This window comes from Herpailurus yagouaroundi, unplaced genomic scaffold (genome assembly GCF_014898765.1).
Source record: "Herpailurus yagouaroundi ecotype Mexico unplaced genomic scaffold, PumYag 67525, whole genome shotgun sequence".
NCBI lineage: Eukaryota > Metazoa > Chordata > Mammalia > Carnivora > Felidae > Herpailurus > Herpailurus yagouaroundi.
The window spans coordinates 2,942,376-2,959,032 of NW_024420331.1; the positions used below are offsets into that span (position 1 = coordinate 2,942,376).

The window sequence follows — 16,657 nt, forward strand, 5'->3', positions numbered from 1 at the left end:
GGGGGGTGCTGGGAAAATGTTCTCTCAGAGTGGATGGAGATTGATGGGTGGAGAGAGGAGAGTTGGGCCCAATACCAAAGAGATGTTTTCAGCATCAGCCAGCTGCAAAACAAAACAGGCTTCCTTTTCCCTCCATGTTCTTCCAAGCATCATAAATCCTCAGCCTGCCCCCCAACCCACATCCTGCAGAATGCAGCCGGAACTCTACTCTGAAACCAGCCGTGCCAGGGAATGCGGCTGGTCAAAACTCCCCGTTCCTGCGCTTCTAAGAGCCACACTGGGCCCTCAGCTGCCTGCTTCGGGGTTCTCGTAGGGAACCCTCGTAGGCTCCTGACTTGATTCATTACGGCCACACTAAGTCTGCAACGCAAACAGCCCCGATGATCATTTTCCTAGCTCCCCTGTCAGCAGCTGGGCCAGGCCCTGCTGGCCTCCCTCAGGCACCGGCTGCCTGTAGAGCTGTGACCTAGATCTCTCCTCCTGCTGCGATGAGCAGGCTATCTGGGGAATGTTCTCCCCGTGGCAAAGGCAGAGGCACAAGGTCTCAACACAAAGTCTCAAGGCCCTGTAATGCCTGCCCTTGCAGCCAATCACACGGCCGAATCGAAGGCCGTGTCGTAGGGCGGTATATCCCATCTGGGGAGCGAGCCAGTGTGAAGCCACTTAGGCCTGGATGCGGGCCAGGGTGAGGAATTAGAGGCAAAAATGCCATCTACTACGTGTACGTTAGCACGGTCAGCTTCTTATCCGTGATTCAGGTCTCTTCTCACTTTCCTGAGTCTCACGATTGACGAGGTGCAAATTTTAAGGGTTACCGTAACGAGAGTGTGGGGTGAGGGTGCAGAGAACGGACCCAGCGGGAACCCGCCGCTTTCTTTACATCACCACGGCCCCTAACAACACGTCGCACACACACACGTGCACAAGACACCAGACAGAAGTGCCTTTGCTGCTCTTTACACCGAACGTAATTTGTGTTATAATAATTTTTTTTATTTTTATTTTTTTTAATTGAGCCGTCAGCCCAGAGCCCGACGCGGGGCTCGAACCCACGGACCGCGAGATCGTGACCTGAGCTGAAGTCGGACGCTTAACCGACTGAGCCACCCAGGCGCCCCTATGTTATAATAATTTTTAATACTTTTTTTTTTAATTTTTTTTTCAACGTTTATTTATTTTTTGGGACAGAGAGAGAGCATGAATGGGGGAGGGGCAGAGAGAGAGGGAGACACAGAATCGGAAACAGGCTCCAGGCTCTGAGCCGTCAGCCCAGAGCCTGACGCGGGGCTCGAACTCACGGACCGCGAGATCGTGACCTGGCTGAAGTCGGACGCTTAACCGACTGCGCCACCCAGGCGCCCCAATACTTTTTTAAGGTCTATTTATTTTGAGAGAGACAGACACAGCATGAGTGGGGAAAGGGCAGAGTGAGAGAGCAAGAGAGAGAGACAGAGAGAGAGAGAGAGAGAGAGAGAATTCCAAGCAGGCTCCACACCACCAGCACAGAGCCCGATGAGGGGCTCGAACCCACGAAGCCGTGAGATCATGACCTGAGCCGAAACCGAGAGTCAGACGCTCAACCACCTGAGCCACCCAGGCGCCCCGCAAGATAATAGTTGTAATTGGTTTTTCCATTTAGAGCACATGATAGGAATATATAATAACAAATACAGGTTGATCACCTACCGTAGGCAGGAGACTGAGCACTGGAACATACTAGGGGTCTCTCTCAGAAGTGGCCAAGCACCCCACTTGTGGTTCACGTAACCCCCAATTACACAGACTCAGAGTCGCGCAGACGTCGCCCCACGCTTGAGCCAAAGCACCGCACCGTGTTCTGCTCGGTTTTGCAGGTCTGTGTAACTCTGCCGACAGCTGGATGATCGTGCCCAACATCAAGCAGAACCACTACACCGTTCACGGTCTGCAGAGCGGCACCAAGTACATCTTCATCGTCAAGGCCATCAACCAGGCGGGCAGCCGCAGCAGCGAGCCTGGGAAGTTGAAGACAAACAGTAAGTGTCGCCTCCCTCCTGCTCTCCTCTCAGCTGCCTCGGTCCCCCCTTTCTGTTCCTTTTCTCTGCCTCGGGCATCGCCGACGGCCTCAAGAAGCAAGTCAAGAGCTAACGGGTTCCAAAACTGACTTGACCCTTAAGGGCTGTGAGTCCATCCACCTCTCTGCTCTTCAGACTGCTCATTTTTAAAAAAAAAAAAAAAAAAAAAAAACTTTTGTTTTAATGTTTATTTATGTTTGACAGAGACAGAGACAGAGCGCAAGTGGGGGTCGGGCGGAGAGAGGGGGAGACACAGAATCCGAAGCGGGCTCCAGGCTCCGAGCTGTCCGCACAGAGCCGGACGCGGGGCTCGAACCCACGAACTGTGAACTCATGATCTGAGCCGAAGCCGGACGCTCAACCGACTGAGCCGCCCAGGCGCCCCTGTAGTATCGCTTTCCATAGCCGAAGAGCACATGAACAGAATCTGTCTAGCTAGGTCTGTGATTCTTAGACGCGATTCTGCCCACCCCAGGGATATTGAACAATGTCCGGAGACATTTTGGGTTGTTACAACTGAGGCGGATGCTACTGATATCTAGTCGTTAGAGGCCGGGGCCGATGCGAAACATCCCACACCACACAGGACACAACAAAGAGAGATCTGGCCGATACATGTGTCTGGTAACACCGTCGTCTCCCTCTCTGTCTCTGCCCACATGTGTTTTGTTTTATCCTCTCTTTTCTCTTGACTATTTTTGATCTAGAAATATGTTCCGTAACACGGAGTTTCTTTGCCCGGGACCTCCCGAGAGAAAGCAAATTGGAGCGTGTCGGTCCGGCACCGTGTTATAAGGTTCTCAGCTGGTCAACGGAATAGTTAACTGCTTTTCAAGAGGAACCCTCACTTAACCCAAGGCCTTGATTTCAGTGGTCAAATACGTCTGTTTTCCTCCAGACATAGGTGTTTAAGACACATGCTCTTAAACACTGGGCTCCTTTCTCCTCTCAGTGTTTCCGCTGGTAAAGGAGGAGATGTTTTTAGAGATTAATTAGGGGGAAAAAATGAGTAAATACATACACCGAGGTTAATTCTGTATCTTGGAGACATCCTGTTTGTGCTCCATCAGATTCAAATATTAAATGTTAAAGATAATGGATTCATTTCATGTAGACTATAGATAATGTCATCTTCTATTTCTAGACATGCAGTCATTGAACAGATGTTATCAAGTATACGCGAGGAGTTGGCAGACTTTTTCTACAACGTGCCAAATAGTAAATATCTGGGGCTGCGCAGGTCAGATGGTCTCCGTCACCATCCGCTCATATCCAGCTCTGCCGTTGTAGTGCAAAAGCAGCCACAGATTACACATAAATGAATGGGCGTGGCTATGTTTCAATAAAACTTTATTGACAGACACAGGCAGTGTGCTGGATTTGGCCTGCAGGCTGTGGTTTGCCAAACTCCTATGTGTGCAAATATTACAGTGAATTGAATTCTTCAGTAAAGTAAGTGATTAATTTGTTCCTTGCACTGATGTGTCCTCATGAAAGCAGAAGCCTCTGACTTGGACAGAGCAGGCGAGGGTTTGTGTGAGAAACACAGCTGAGGCACAGGTGGAATTTGCGCACTGAGGGGGCAGGGGTTGGGCCTGACCTCCGCTGGCGTGATCCCGCTCCGTGCATGTGTAGGTGAGGGTGTGAGCTGAGACGAGACAGGACGCGTCTCACCATTATGAGGCCAATCTTTCTTTTTTTTTTTTTAATGTTTATTTATTTTTTAGAGGGAGGGGGAGGGGCAGAGACAGAGGGAGACACAGAATCCGAAGCAGGCTCCAGGTTCCGAGCTGTCGGCACAGAGCCCGATGCGGGGCTCGAGCTTGTGAACCGCGGGATCGTGACCTGAGCTGAAGTCGGACGCTTAACCCACTGAGCCACCCAGGCGCCCCATGAGGCCAGTCTCTCTGATGGCTATAACATTCTGATATTTCTCACTGGAAGAAGGGCAACCAGAACACATTGGCGAGAATTTTTGCATACATTCCGTCTTCCACCTTTAAAAGTTGAAATATTTGAAGCAAAACTATCTTCATGCTCTTCTTGCCTTAGTTCATACTTTAGCCCTAATAGTTGCTGATGTGATCACTCCTGGGGGCATATTTATTTCACAGGACGAGCTGAAATGTAAATGACACAGGTAATCCAATAGGTCTCACAGCCTCTGAGAATGTCCGTGCCCTGATCAACACTTGAAGATCTTCTCAGCTCTCCCTTTAACCTTTTCTGTGATGTGGACAGAAATCTAAATCGGGTCAGCACACTGCAGCCCAGACTACAGCCAAATTTGGCTGTCTGTTTTTATTTTTTTATTTTTTTATTTTTATTTTTTAATTTTTTTTCAACGTTTTTTTATTCATTTTTGGGACAGAGAGAGACAGAGCATGAACGGGGGAGGGGCAGAGAGAGAGGGAGACACAGAATCGGAAACGGGCTCCAGGCTCCGAGCCATCAGCCCAGAGCCCGACGCGGGGCTCGAAGCCACGGACCGCGAGATCGTGACCTGGCTGAAGTCGGACGCTTAACCGACTGCGCCACCCAGGCGCCCCAAGCTGTCTGTTTTTATAAATAAAGTTTTATTGGCACACGACCCACGCCTGTCCTTTTACCTCTTGTCTATGGCTGCTTTCGTGCCGCAATAGCATTGTTAAGCGGCCACAGAAGAGACCACATGGCCAGCCGAGCTAAAAATACCTATCCGGCCTCTTACCAGAAAGATGTGCTGGCCCTGACCTAAAAGGATTTTAGGGGTGTCGGCATCATGTTCGTGTCCGAGTGGCGACTGGAAATCCTCTGGCCTCCCCGCACGTGACGTAACACGCCTTCCCCCAGGCTCTCGGTGTCAGTTTCTCAGCGGCATCATGTATTGCCACAGCCAACTTCCCAAACTTTTCCACTGGCTGTCTCCCAGCGGGCCTACCAACTGCACCAGTGGCTGTGGAGTTTGGGCATCATGGTATTTGCGTCCTCTCGTAACTCGCTTCCCACCTTTGGAAGCTTGTACCCTATGTAGTGTTGGATGGCAGGCGGTCCTCCAAAGCAGTGTTAAATCCCAAGGAGTAACAACGGCTATGACAAGATGTTCAGGTGGGACTGCCAAGATTTTCTAGTGGTTCAGTCTCCAAAACACAAATGTGAATAATGAAATAGAGAGGTAGGGAGGGCCTTATTTAATGTATATTTTTTATTTCATATTTATTTGATTATGTATACACACACACACACAACTCAGGAGTAGAAAACCCAGGTGTTATGATCACATTTTTTTCCCTGACCTTGTGGGCTGAAAAATACACATTTTTTTCTTGTTAAGGTTTATTTATTTACTTTTGAGAGAGAGAGAGAGCACAAGCAGGGGAGAAGACAGAGAGAGGAGACACAGAATCCGAAGCAGGCTCCAGGCTCCGAGCTGTCAACACAGAGCCCGACGCGGGGCTCGATCTCACAAACTGAGATCATGACCTGAGCCGAAGTCGGATGCTTAACCAACTGAGCCACCCAGGCGCCCCCGAAATACAGATCTCTATAGCCATTCTGAGCTCACGGGAACAATGGTTAATTTTCAACAATTTCAGAATAACGTAAAGCCTATAGAATATTCGATCTGCCAAAATCTGCAATCTTGATTTCTTTGGTTTCTTGTCTGAAGTCTGCTGAGCATGAGCCACATTTTAAGCTGGACTGAATATAGGAATGGTTGAAAATGAAGTCTTCACTTTCTCCTTCCTTTTGGGACACTGGCCAGTATGTACCTGTGCTGCTTGGGGCCATCTGGGACCCCTGAAGATAGCTGTGGTTGAGCCCTGCCCATGGTAGTGTTGAGTCCTTAGGTGTAACAGCTCTGGATCCCTGTCTCGGAACTGACGGACAGGGAGTCCACGAAGGCAGGGACGTGTTCATCTCCACTATATTACTGTGCTTTTTAAATCTGATTCTGAAAGGGGTGCCTGGGTGGCTCAGTCGGTTGAGCGTCTGACTTCGGCTCAGGTCATGATCTCGCGGTCCGTGAGTTCGAGCCCCGCATCGGGCTCTGTGCTGATGACTCAGAGCCTGGAGCCTGTTTCAGATTCTGTGTCTCCCTCTCTCTCTCTCTCTGACCCTCCCCCGTTCATGCTCTGTCTCTCTCTGTCTCAAAAATAAATAAACGTTTAAAAAAAAATAAATCTGATTCTGAAAAGACATTCTTGGTCGTGTCAAAATAAACAGTCCTTTTCTTCTTCCTCTTTGTGTTTCGCAAACTCGTTCCCAGGCCAACCATTTAAACTGGACCCCAAATCTGCACATCGGAAGCTGAAGGTGTCCCACGATAACTTGACAGTAGAACGTGATGAGTCATCATCCAAAAAGAGTCACACGCCTGAACGCTTCACCAGCCAAGGGAGCTATGGTGTCGCTGGAAACGTGTTCATTGATAGCGGTCGGCATTACTGGGAGGTGGTCATAAGTGGAAGCACATGGTAGGCAATTCTATCTATCGTCCTCCCGTTATACAAAAGGCACGTCTTAGGCTGTGCTGTGTCGGAGCATTCATCCATACCAGAGCCCATCTTGAAGAATAATAGGTAGAAAAGCCTTTTTAGTCCGTTGTTGCTATGGTAATGCTGCATAACCAGCGCCCCGAAACTCAGTGGCTTCAAAATGATCGTTTGTTATCTCTCACCAACCACCCACATCCATGGGTTAGCTGTCAAGACCAATCTCAGCCGGGCTTTGCTTTAAGCTGCAGGTTGGATCTAGGTCCATTCTTTGTGTCTATTCATCCTCTTTGGACTCGAGGGCCATGTCTTTCTCAAGGAGCCTCTGCTTACGTCACCGTCTGCTGACTTCTGATTGGCCAAAGCCAGTCTCAGAGCCACACCCAAAGCCAGTGGTCTAGGGAAGTATATTCCTCCCATGGAGGTGAGAGGAGGCGGTGAGTATCCGCAAAGCAGTCATCTGATCTAACATTCAGCCAGGAAGGACATTTTTTTTTTTTTAATTTACTCCGAGAATTGCAGCTAAGGTGATCGAGTCCTGTCCCATGCGAGTCAGCCGACTAGAGCCCCGGGGCCCCGTGCCTGTTTTTGTAAATAAAGTCTAATGGGAACACATCCGTGCCCATTCTTTTCCACATTGTCTGTGGCTGCCTTTGAGCCACACAGCAGAGTCGAGCAGTTGAGATGGAACCCTGTGGTCCACAAAGCCGAAAATACGAACTCGGCGGCCCTTTTCCGGAAACGTTAGCTGATTCCTACTCTAAAACACTACTCTTTGACCTTTAAAGAAAACTAATTGCCGTTGCCCTGTATGTTTGGTGATTCTGGACTGGGCCGATTACTGTAAATAGCCAGGAGCCGAGAGGGTGAAGTAGTGATCATAGGCTGGAAATCCCTTCGAAAGGTCCGTTAGATCCAGTCAGGGTGCGGTGTCCACGCTGGAATTGGTTAACCTTGCCTAGTTCATCTCACAAAGCTGACCTTGTCTATTCCACAGCCACAGACTGCCCCCCCCCCCTTACTCTGGCTGGCCGTCTCACAAACACCTGTTCGCTACTGCCCAAAAAGGCAGCTGTTTTATTTTTATTTGGCATATGTGCCAGGCGCTGGTCTGAGCATTCTACGGATGTTAACTCATCCGTTCATCCTAACAGCCCCACAAAGGCAGGTGCTGCTATTCCTACTTTACAGATGAGGTGGCTGAGGCACGTGCCCATTGGCTCAAGGTCACAGAGCTCAGAGGTGGTAGGGTTAGGAAGTCTGCAGGGTACAAGCGCTTAGCCAAGGGTTCACAAGCTTTTCTGTAAAGGGCTAAAGAGCCAGTGTTGCTGGTTTGGCAGGCCAGATGATTTTTATCCCAACAACTCAACTCTCCTGTTGTAGCGGGAAAACAGCCACGGACCATATGTCCACGAATGGGTGTGGCAGGGCACAAATAAAACTTCATTTCTAAAAACAAGCAGAGAGCCAGATTTGGCCCATGGGTTGTAGGTTGCTGATCTCTTTCTGCTCTTAACCACCGTGCTTGTGTTTTTGAAACGTTATAATTACGCTAGGGCTTACAATGGTATGCTTGACGAGTGAGAGCTTCAACCTTGCTTTAAAAAGACACACCTCAAATGGGCATAACCTGCAATGATGACTATTGTAACGGTGCTATTTTTGAGATAAGGATGCTAAGACACATTGTGTCCGAAGTCCCTTGCAGTGTTCGTACAAGTCGACAGAAATCTAAAAAGTGAAATCATAAGCTTGGGTGTCTCCTTTCTCCCCAAAATGGTACCTATATTGGCCAAGCAAATAGGTTTTCTTCCGTTGTGATTCCCCACGATTCTCTTTGCCCAGAACATTTTCCTGTTCCAACATCCTGCCAGAGGATAGAGGACAAATCCCCTTCCCCCGCAACCTCCCTATTCGGCTCTGGGCCAGATTGGCATTTATAGCTGCAGTGGGGCAAGATAAAAGCCCAAAGGAAAATACAATGAATTTTTGCAGGTGCAAAGGAGCAAACATTTCTAGTTAATTAACGTGCTGTATTAACCTGGGACAGAATCCAGTGTCTAAATAATTACAACCCCATTAATAATTATTTATGATAAATGATACCCGATCATTATGATCTCATTCCCATTGACGAATGGTGCGGGAAATTCCACCAGACCTCTTCAGTTATATAAACACAGATCGGTATTACCTTGAAAACACCCTCCAGATGTCAAAACCAACTCATGAGGGGGGGAAAATTCTAAAATTAATTGCCGCACTTTGGATCATTACAAACTGGATTGTGTCAATTTCAGAAAAAATTCTCATGTAGAAAGTAGTTTAACATTTCCTGGGAGGTGTTAGAGAGGAAGGGGTGACCCGTATGATCAAACGCTTGTGACGCCTTGATTTGCACCAGCTAACAACCAACACGTATATTTTCTCGTGAAATACAGTCCTGACTTTCAATTAACATGTATGTTATGATCCCTGCAATGAGGCATGTTAACATCGCTCTGAGAAACGTAATTTTTATACTTTCTGAATTCTCCAAGTCTCACTGCGTAACTTAATGGAACATTACCTTCTGCCTGCACCTTTCAAGCTCGATGGAAATACGTACATAGTTTTACAGATTAATGATCATATAATGATATTTTCCTTTGCTTAATGGACTATACACAGAGTTATTTTCTCACTCCCTAATGCTGTTAATGTGCACTTGGTGTTTTATGAAATGGTCTTAACTAAACATGGGTTCGTACATGGATTACTGGGCCAGAAGTCGAGGGGGAAGGGGCGAGATTCTGGATTCTGCTCCTAATTTTAACCTCCGTGTTTTCCCATTTGCTAAATGAAGTCCGTCATACCTGCCGCGGCTACTTCACGGCGGGTCCAGTTAAGGCTCAGCTGGGAAATAAACGGCAGAGTTCTTTAATAAAACATGAAGGTGGTGACCGGCGACAAGAAGGAAGCAATACAGACATGGCTATTTTGTGATGCAAACGCAGGTTCTGGGTTATCTGAAAAACAGAAACGGCGTCTGCTGGGGCATAGAGAAGGTCTCTGGGGAAAATACTCAAAAACAAAACAAAAACCTTTCCAGCGTGCCTCAGGTAGGTAGGGTTCAGTAGAAAAACAAAAGTCGGTCGAGGAGCCCCACGGAGGAGGGGAGCCAGCGGCTTACCAGAACCCCCCCTGGTAAGTTCTGGAGTTTGCCGGAAGCCCCCGCAAACCTCACCTCTGCTGTCTGTTGTCTGGAAAAGGGCATTTCCCCACCTCTTAGAACTTCCAGCTCTTCTGCAAAGCCATCACGGTGGCAGGACGCGACCCAGACTCCCACTTGAAAAGGGATTCTGGGAGATACAGTCCCCGGATTCACCCTGAGATGCAGAACAGGATTGGCAAGAAGGAAGAGAGGAGGCCAAGGTGATGGCAGACAGGCTGCTACACTGGCCTTTACTGATTTTCAATTCCATCCTCTTTTTTAATTCAGTGATAGCATGTTACATTCATTGCTTTTTAACACACCACTCTTAAAGTGATTGTATTTGAAATCCAACATGTGATTTTTAAAAGAATGTCGTTTTATCAAAGACCAATGAAGTTTTTTTCTGTCTGCCCTGGGTAAGGTACCATATGTCAATATCCACTTAGGCTGGCTTCTGCTACAACATATTAAAAGTTGGGCTCTGAATCATTTATTCTTTCTTAAGAGTGATGAGTTTTGCTTATCTTAATGTCTGAAATATTGCAAATGTTAATGGAGGCATACCTCAGCAGGGTAAAAAGAGATTAGGGAGCTTAGACCATTGTAGAAAGAATTCTCAACTTCTTTTGAGCGGTTGAGAGTACATTTATTTATTTGTAAGCTTTATTTTGAGAGAGAGTGAGCACGCAAGAGGGGGAAGGGAGAGGGGAGAGAGAATCCCAAGCAGGTTCCACACTGTCAGCCAAGAGCCCGACTCGGGGCTCAAACTCACAAACCGTGAGATCATGACCCAAGCTGAAATCAAGAGTCGGATGCTTAGCCAACTGAGCCACCCAGGCGCCCCACGAGTATGTTTAGAATAACCAGGGTATCTGTCTCTCAAAGACATTCAGAATTGTTTTAAATGTAGTAGGAAATTAATTAGAAGGGCTCTTGGCAATGATGAATCACATAATTTCTGGTGAGGGAAGGTATGGGAGAGTGTTGTTTAAGTTTGGGGCCTTTTGAGTCATCTGAGGTTCAAGTACTGATTCTGATGCTTATTAGTAATGTGTTATTGGGCAAAAAGAATAAAACAGCAGTTACTGAAGATTCCTTGCCAGGCCTCGTGCCCAGGATTTTACATGCGTTCTTTCCTTAACTCCTCAAAATAACCATCCGAGATAGACGCTGTCATTGACCCTGTGTGAATAGATGAGGAAAATGGCTAGGAGAGGACGAGGAACTTTCCCTGCAAATGAAAATCACTCTCCACACTTGCCTTTTGCAAAGTGTGCTTGAAGTCATGGCAAATGACAGACACGGTGCCGGTTGAAAAATTCAGAGTAGGTCAAAAGGAGAAATCTAGGGTTGTGCCGTCCAGTATGGTAGCCCTGAGCCACATACAGTTATGTGCATAATTTAACTTCATTAAAACTAACTAAATTTAAAGTTTGGTTCCCCGGTCTCAGCAGCCACAGTTCAAGTGCCCAATAGCCACATGTGGCTCGTGGCTACCATACGGAACAGAGCAGAACCTTTCGCTCATTGCAGAAAGTTCTATTGGACAGCGCTGGTCTAGAGAATTCACTGTGTGGGTCTTGATGAGTGGAAAGAAAGAAGGAAAAAAGGGAAGGAAGGAAGGAAGGAAGGAAGGAAGGAAGGAAGGAAGGAAGGAAAGGGAAGGGAAGGGAAGGAAGGAAAGAAAGATAGAAAGGCAGCAAAACACAAAGTTCAAATTCTCATGTAATGTCGGAACTAAAAACAGGAATATGAGTAAATATAGCAGCCCATTTCCACCCACTGTATGTGTGGGAGGGAAGGAGATGAGGAACACCCGTGTCAGGGTCCTTGCCAAGCTTTCGCTGAAGAATGAATCCGGTTGTCGTGACCCCGGAAAACCGTAGAAGGGATCCAGCGCACCTGTGCCCCACGCCTCACCGTTCTCGCTGTCACCATTTTGTTTGTGCAGGTATGCCATCGGCCTTGCTTACAAATCGGCCCCAAAGCACGAGTGGATCGGCAAGAACTCTGCTTCCTGGGCGCTGTGTCGCTGTCACAATAACTGGGTGGTGAGACACAACAGCAAGGAAACCCCCATCGAGCCAGCCCCCCATCTCCGGCGCGTCGGCATCCTGCTGGACTATGATAATGGTTCCATCGCTTTCTACGATGCTTTGAACTCCATCCACCTCTACACCTTCGACATCACATTCTCGCAGCCTGTGTGCCCCACCTTCACGCTGTGGAACAAGTGTTTGACCATTATAACTGGCCTTCCGATCCCAGACCATCTGGACTGCACAGAGCAGCTGCCGTGAGCACTGGGCCATGTGGAGCTGATTGCTGGGGGATTAAAAAAGGCCGTGGCCACCATTTCAGGGACCGAGAAAGCACAGGCTTCCAGAGTGTGATTAAATCTCGCCAAAAAGTGTCCAGAAATCGGCTAGGATAGGACTCAAAGTAGGCGATTCTCCCCCTTTGCTGTCTTTTGTATTAAGTACACGCTTTAATAATTTCTTCAATTTTTTTTTGTATCTACAGGAAAAATTATAGATTATTTATAAAAGAAACATAACCGGAATTCCAACTCTTAGAAAGTATTTGGTTTTGCACATTAAGAGGCCCAGAAGCGTACGGGCTCTTCACAACAGCCTTCGTCTCGTCACGCTCTGTGGGCTGGAGGAAAAACTCTTGTAGTTTTGTGTGCTTATCCACCTTCTCACATCCTCATATCTCATACCGATCCCCTTGTAGGTCCTGTCGCCCTGACAGTGCATAATAGAATATGCAAGTATCTTAAAAATAAAACATAGCTTTGAACCTAGTAGGGCAGTAAACGGGCTTTCTTACTGTGGTTTATTTCGAAGTGTTTTAACTGTGATGGCAAAAACTTACTGGCTCAACCGGAACGGAGAGCAAAAGAGAGAATTGAATGAATTGACTCTGGAGCTTGGACTCCACCATGGCCCAGTCTTTAATCACCCTCCAATGGCTGGTGGGGTAATGTTGGAAAGAAAGGTTGTGAAGCCTTTGGCCATGTGTGACCTTACCTTTCCCAGGATTCAGGATTCTGGGAGAACATTAAGAATTGAGATTGCAATTGAGAATAGTCTCTTTGAATCCTACTGATTTTTCAAAACGTCTGAGGCTGATTTGTCTTTGATCAGAAGTAGGGTTCGGTTTCATGACATAAGTCTATTTCGTTCTTCCTTTTAGTAGTGTCTTTAGGCCTGTGACATTGCTTTACTACATTTAATAGCTGTCCTATCTCCCTCTCCCCCGAATCATTTTTCTTCGCTTGCTGGGGCTGAGGGAATAAACATTTTCTGTTACAAATGGCAGCACCACTTTGGATTGGCTTTGCTCTCCAGGACATCAACACATGGCCCTGTCTCTACCACGTCCAAATATAACTCACCCGAAAAACACTTAATATTTATGAGTTGGTAATGACAAGGGACGTTGCGTAAAGTACTATTTACTGGTACACGTGCCTCGAAAGTTATAAAAAGACTTTTATTAAACACATCTTGAAAGATGTAGAGGACCCTCTGTGTTCTAGTATAGTTTACGATAGAGTTGTGAAACAAAAAACAAAACAAAACAAAAAAACAAAAAACGAAAAACACGCAAAAAAAAATCAAACTATTGCCGCGCTGGAACCTGCTAATAGAACCAGCTAATAAGCTGTCAGGTGGGATTCTGGGCATGCTGATCCGGTAAGATGGAATGGTCCATGAAGTAAGGCTTTCTTAAGCAGTCCTTGGACCCGGACCAGGAATCTGGCATTGGTTCTATCTTGACGAAGGGCATGATACCTGTAAGTCATTTCATTTGCTAATGTATTGATCTGAACTACTGGGTTGGCCATTTTGACTGAACAGACTGATGAATTTAAGCATTGCTTCTTAGCGATTTCGTTGTTAACCAAATCAACCAATTGCCTCCCTGAAATCCGTCCACAGACCCACTGTTTTCAGCATCACGTCATGTGACTGCGAGCCCGGACCCCGTGGGCCACGTCATGGGTGTTTCTGTTCCCTTCACTGGCAGACACTCTCCTTTTTCGTAACAGATAGAGTTTATATATTTACTATATTATTTATACCCAGATGAATATTTTGATAGCTACTTAGGACAATTTCACATCTAACAGATGGACACCTCGATGGAAAAAAATTAATCATTCTCTGGAAACGATGTTTTTGGGTTTTTTTTTACAACATAAAACAATGTGTATTTGCCTTCCTGGACAAACTGAAAGGGTTGTAATTTTTACATACTGTTTTGGTAGCTGGATAATGGATATTTTAATGCACTTTGTACACCAACAGGTTTTAAATAAAAGGGTCTAAAACTCAGCTTCTGAGTTTTTCAAATCATGGTCGCCAGGTGCCAATAGATGCTACGGTTTGCCTTATGATGTTAATGTAAAGCATTTTACAAGGACGATATTTCCGTGAATATAATGTTTTTCAACATAAAGAAGTTACTACTCAAATTTTCACCGCAAGCCATTTAGTTTATGTTTTGGCTATTTTTATAAGGACGAGAGGGATTATGTTATAATTTGGTTGTGGAAGTCTCACTCTTTGCTAACTTAAAAACCTTGTGGATAGTAGCAGTTACTATTTCCCTGTTGTCCTATTTACAGGAAAATATGTATATGGTGAAAGGCCACAGTGTTTCCTTTCGTTGCTGTAATGATGTAGAAAAGATTTCCATGTGGATTTTTTTTTTTTTGAGAGTCTAAAAAAATATATGCTATAAACATTTGCTGCAGTACAATTCTTTAAGTGGACTGGGGTCACCGTATTTTGTTTTCGAGATCCATAAATTAATACAACCAAATTGATGCGGCGCTGACCAAGGCCGCCGGGTCTGACGTCGTGGGTGTGTGAACAGGTGCTGTCACCATCTTGAAATCCTTAATAATTTGTGAATAAGGGGCCTGCATTTGCATTTTGCGCTGGGCCTCGAACGTTATGTAGCCGGTCCTCATAACGGAACTCAGGAACATGGTACCTCTCTTCCTGGTGGATACAAATGAAGAAACCTGCGTCCGGTGTCAAACGTGGCTGGCCGTGTCATTCAAGGAGGAATCTAGACGGATTAAGAGGAGAGCGGGCGTGGGTGGAGATTTTCTTTCCAGCTTGAAAAAAAACAAAAAATGACTTCAAAAACTGACTGCAAATATTGACGATGATTTCAGCTGGAGAAGAGGGAACGGCCTGATGACGAACGGGCGGTTCATCACGGTACTGAGATGTTGACCCTGAACTTGCCAAGGAACTGAACCGGCACCGTCCAGCGAGCGTGGGATTCGGCTTCGGCTTCGGCTCCAGGCACGTATGCGGTGCCTGAAGAGACACACGCACGTACGCTCGCCTACGTGTGCTTTTGGTGTTGGGAAGTTGATGATCTGGTCTACCTGTGTGAAATGTTAAGCAGGAAGCGGGAGGATGTTTTTGAAATAGTGCTTCTCAGCAAGGGGGCGATTTGGCAATGTCTGGAGTCAGTTTTGGCTACCCCAGCTCGGGAGAGGGCGCTGCTGGCATCTGGAGGGTAGAGACCAGGGATGTCGCTCAGCTTCCCACAGTGCACAGCGCAGCCCCCCCACAGCCAAGAACGATCCGGGCAAAACATTCAATGCCTGATCTCTCGAAAAGAAAAGGGGACGCTTCACTGCAAAAGCTTCACTGCCGTGGCTCCTTCAGTTTAAACACTATTTACGAAACCGTTAATAAAAATCTGGAATCTGGAAGGCGGTCCAGGCCTGCGCAAACGGGAATCCGGTGACTGGTGTCACAGAGATCTGGATGCGATCTGCTTAGTTTGGAAAGGCAGAGTGGACTGTACTCTCCATTGCTGTTGCTTTCTGGTTCAAAATAAAATCATTTTTGTGGTTCCGAGGCCCTCTGTCTCGCCTGTCTCTGTTGCCTTGTCATCATTTTGTGTGTTCGCATTCGTGGTTTCCACAAACACTCAGCTTCTGCTGGTTTTTTGAACTCCTTTGCAACATACGGTGTCTCCTTTTCCTGCCCGAAACTCTCCCGTCCGGCATCCCGCTTCTCTCCGTGCAAAATGCAGTTCCTTTACAAGCCTCAAAATAATCCCTAGGAAATTTCAAAACCACAATAAGATCCATACAGGAGTGGAGATCCAGCGCAAGAAGGCTTGATGTCGAGTCTTAAGTCTATCCCCAACCCCATCCCATGGCCCCAGGACTTGACCTTCTCCCGTTAGAGGTGCAAGCCCTTTCGATGGAAGCCCGGGCTCTGCCGAGTGGTCGTGGGTCCCCGGCCTCAGTGCCACCTGCGAGCTGCTTAGAGATGCCCATTCTCCAACCCTACGCCCTGACCTCCTCGGCAGCATCTCCGCGAGTGGGAGCAGCAGTAAGTTCTAACAGGCCTTCCCGGCGATTCTGATCCTGGCCACAGTTTGTGAAGCAAAGCCCCGGAAGGCTTTACCCAGTCCCCTCTCCCGTGTGAAAAATGCGCTTACGACCTGAAGTGTGTTTTCGAGGTAAAGTGCTTCAGAGGCCGTATGATGTAACGCGGTGATTGATTCTTAACCCGGCCGAGCACGAAACTTGCCTTTTCTTTTTTAGAAATGCTGACTCCTGGATCCCCTTCTGAAACACTGGGGCTGAGAAGGTCAAGAGTGTGGCCCAGCACGCTGTCCTTTTGTTTCGAGTGATTCGAAAGTGCTAGACACCTGGGGCGCGGCACCTTTTCTTTTGCCTTTTTTTTTCAGTGTTTATTTTGAGAGAGAGACAGAGCACGGGCAGGGGAGGGGCAGAGAGAGAGGGAGGCACAGAATCGGAAGCAGGTTCCGGGGTCTGAGCTGTCAGCGCAGAGCCTGACACGGGGCTCCAACTCACAAAATGTGAAAACGGGACCTGAGCCGAAGTTGGATGCTTAACGGACTGAGCCACCCAGGCGCCCCTC

The 16,657-nt window shown here is 47.2% G+C and overlaps 1 protein-coding gene and 1 long non-coding RNA gene across 8 annotated transcripts in view; both read left to right on the plus strand.

Annotated features, from left to right (window-relative positions):
- The window catches only part of MID1 (midline 1), a 590,830-nt gene extending 576,762 nt beyond the window's left edge, over positions 1 to 14,068 (plus strand). For 6 of the 7 annotated variants that reach the window (XM_040467620.1, XM_040467625.1, XM_040467622.1 and 3 more), the window contains 3 exons: positions 1,854 to 2,015; positions 6,304 to 6,511; positions 11,677 to 14,068. In XM_040467620.1, the coding sequence (XP_040323554.1) occupies positions 1,854 to 2,015; positions 6,304 to 6,511; positions 11,677 to 12,025 (719 nt within the window). In that variant the 3' untranslated portion in view covers positions 12,026 to 14,068. The remainder of the gene's footprint in view (positions 1 to 1,853; positions 2,016 to 6,303; positions 6,512 to 11,676) is intronic. The other variant, XM_040467627.1, reaches the window with a different exon arrangement.
- A 78-nt stretch (positions 14,069 to 14,146) lies between these two features.
- Positions 14,147 to 16,342, plus strand: LOC121025180 (uncharacterized). The gene is made up of 3 exons (XR_005787972.1): positions 14,147 to 15,475; positions 15,521 to 15,665; positions 15,697 to 16,342. It is a non-coding gene; the product is annotated as an uncharacterized LOC121025180 (long non-coding RNA).
- The last annotated feature ends 315 nt before the right edge of the window (positions 16,343 to 16,657 follow it).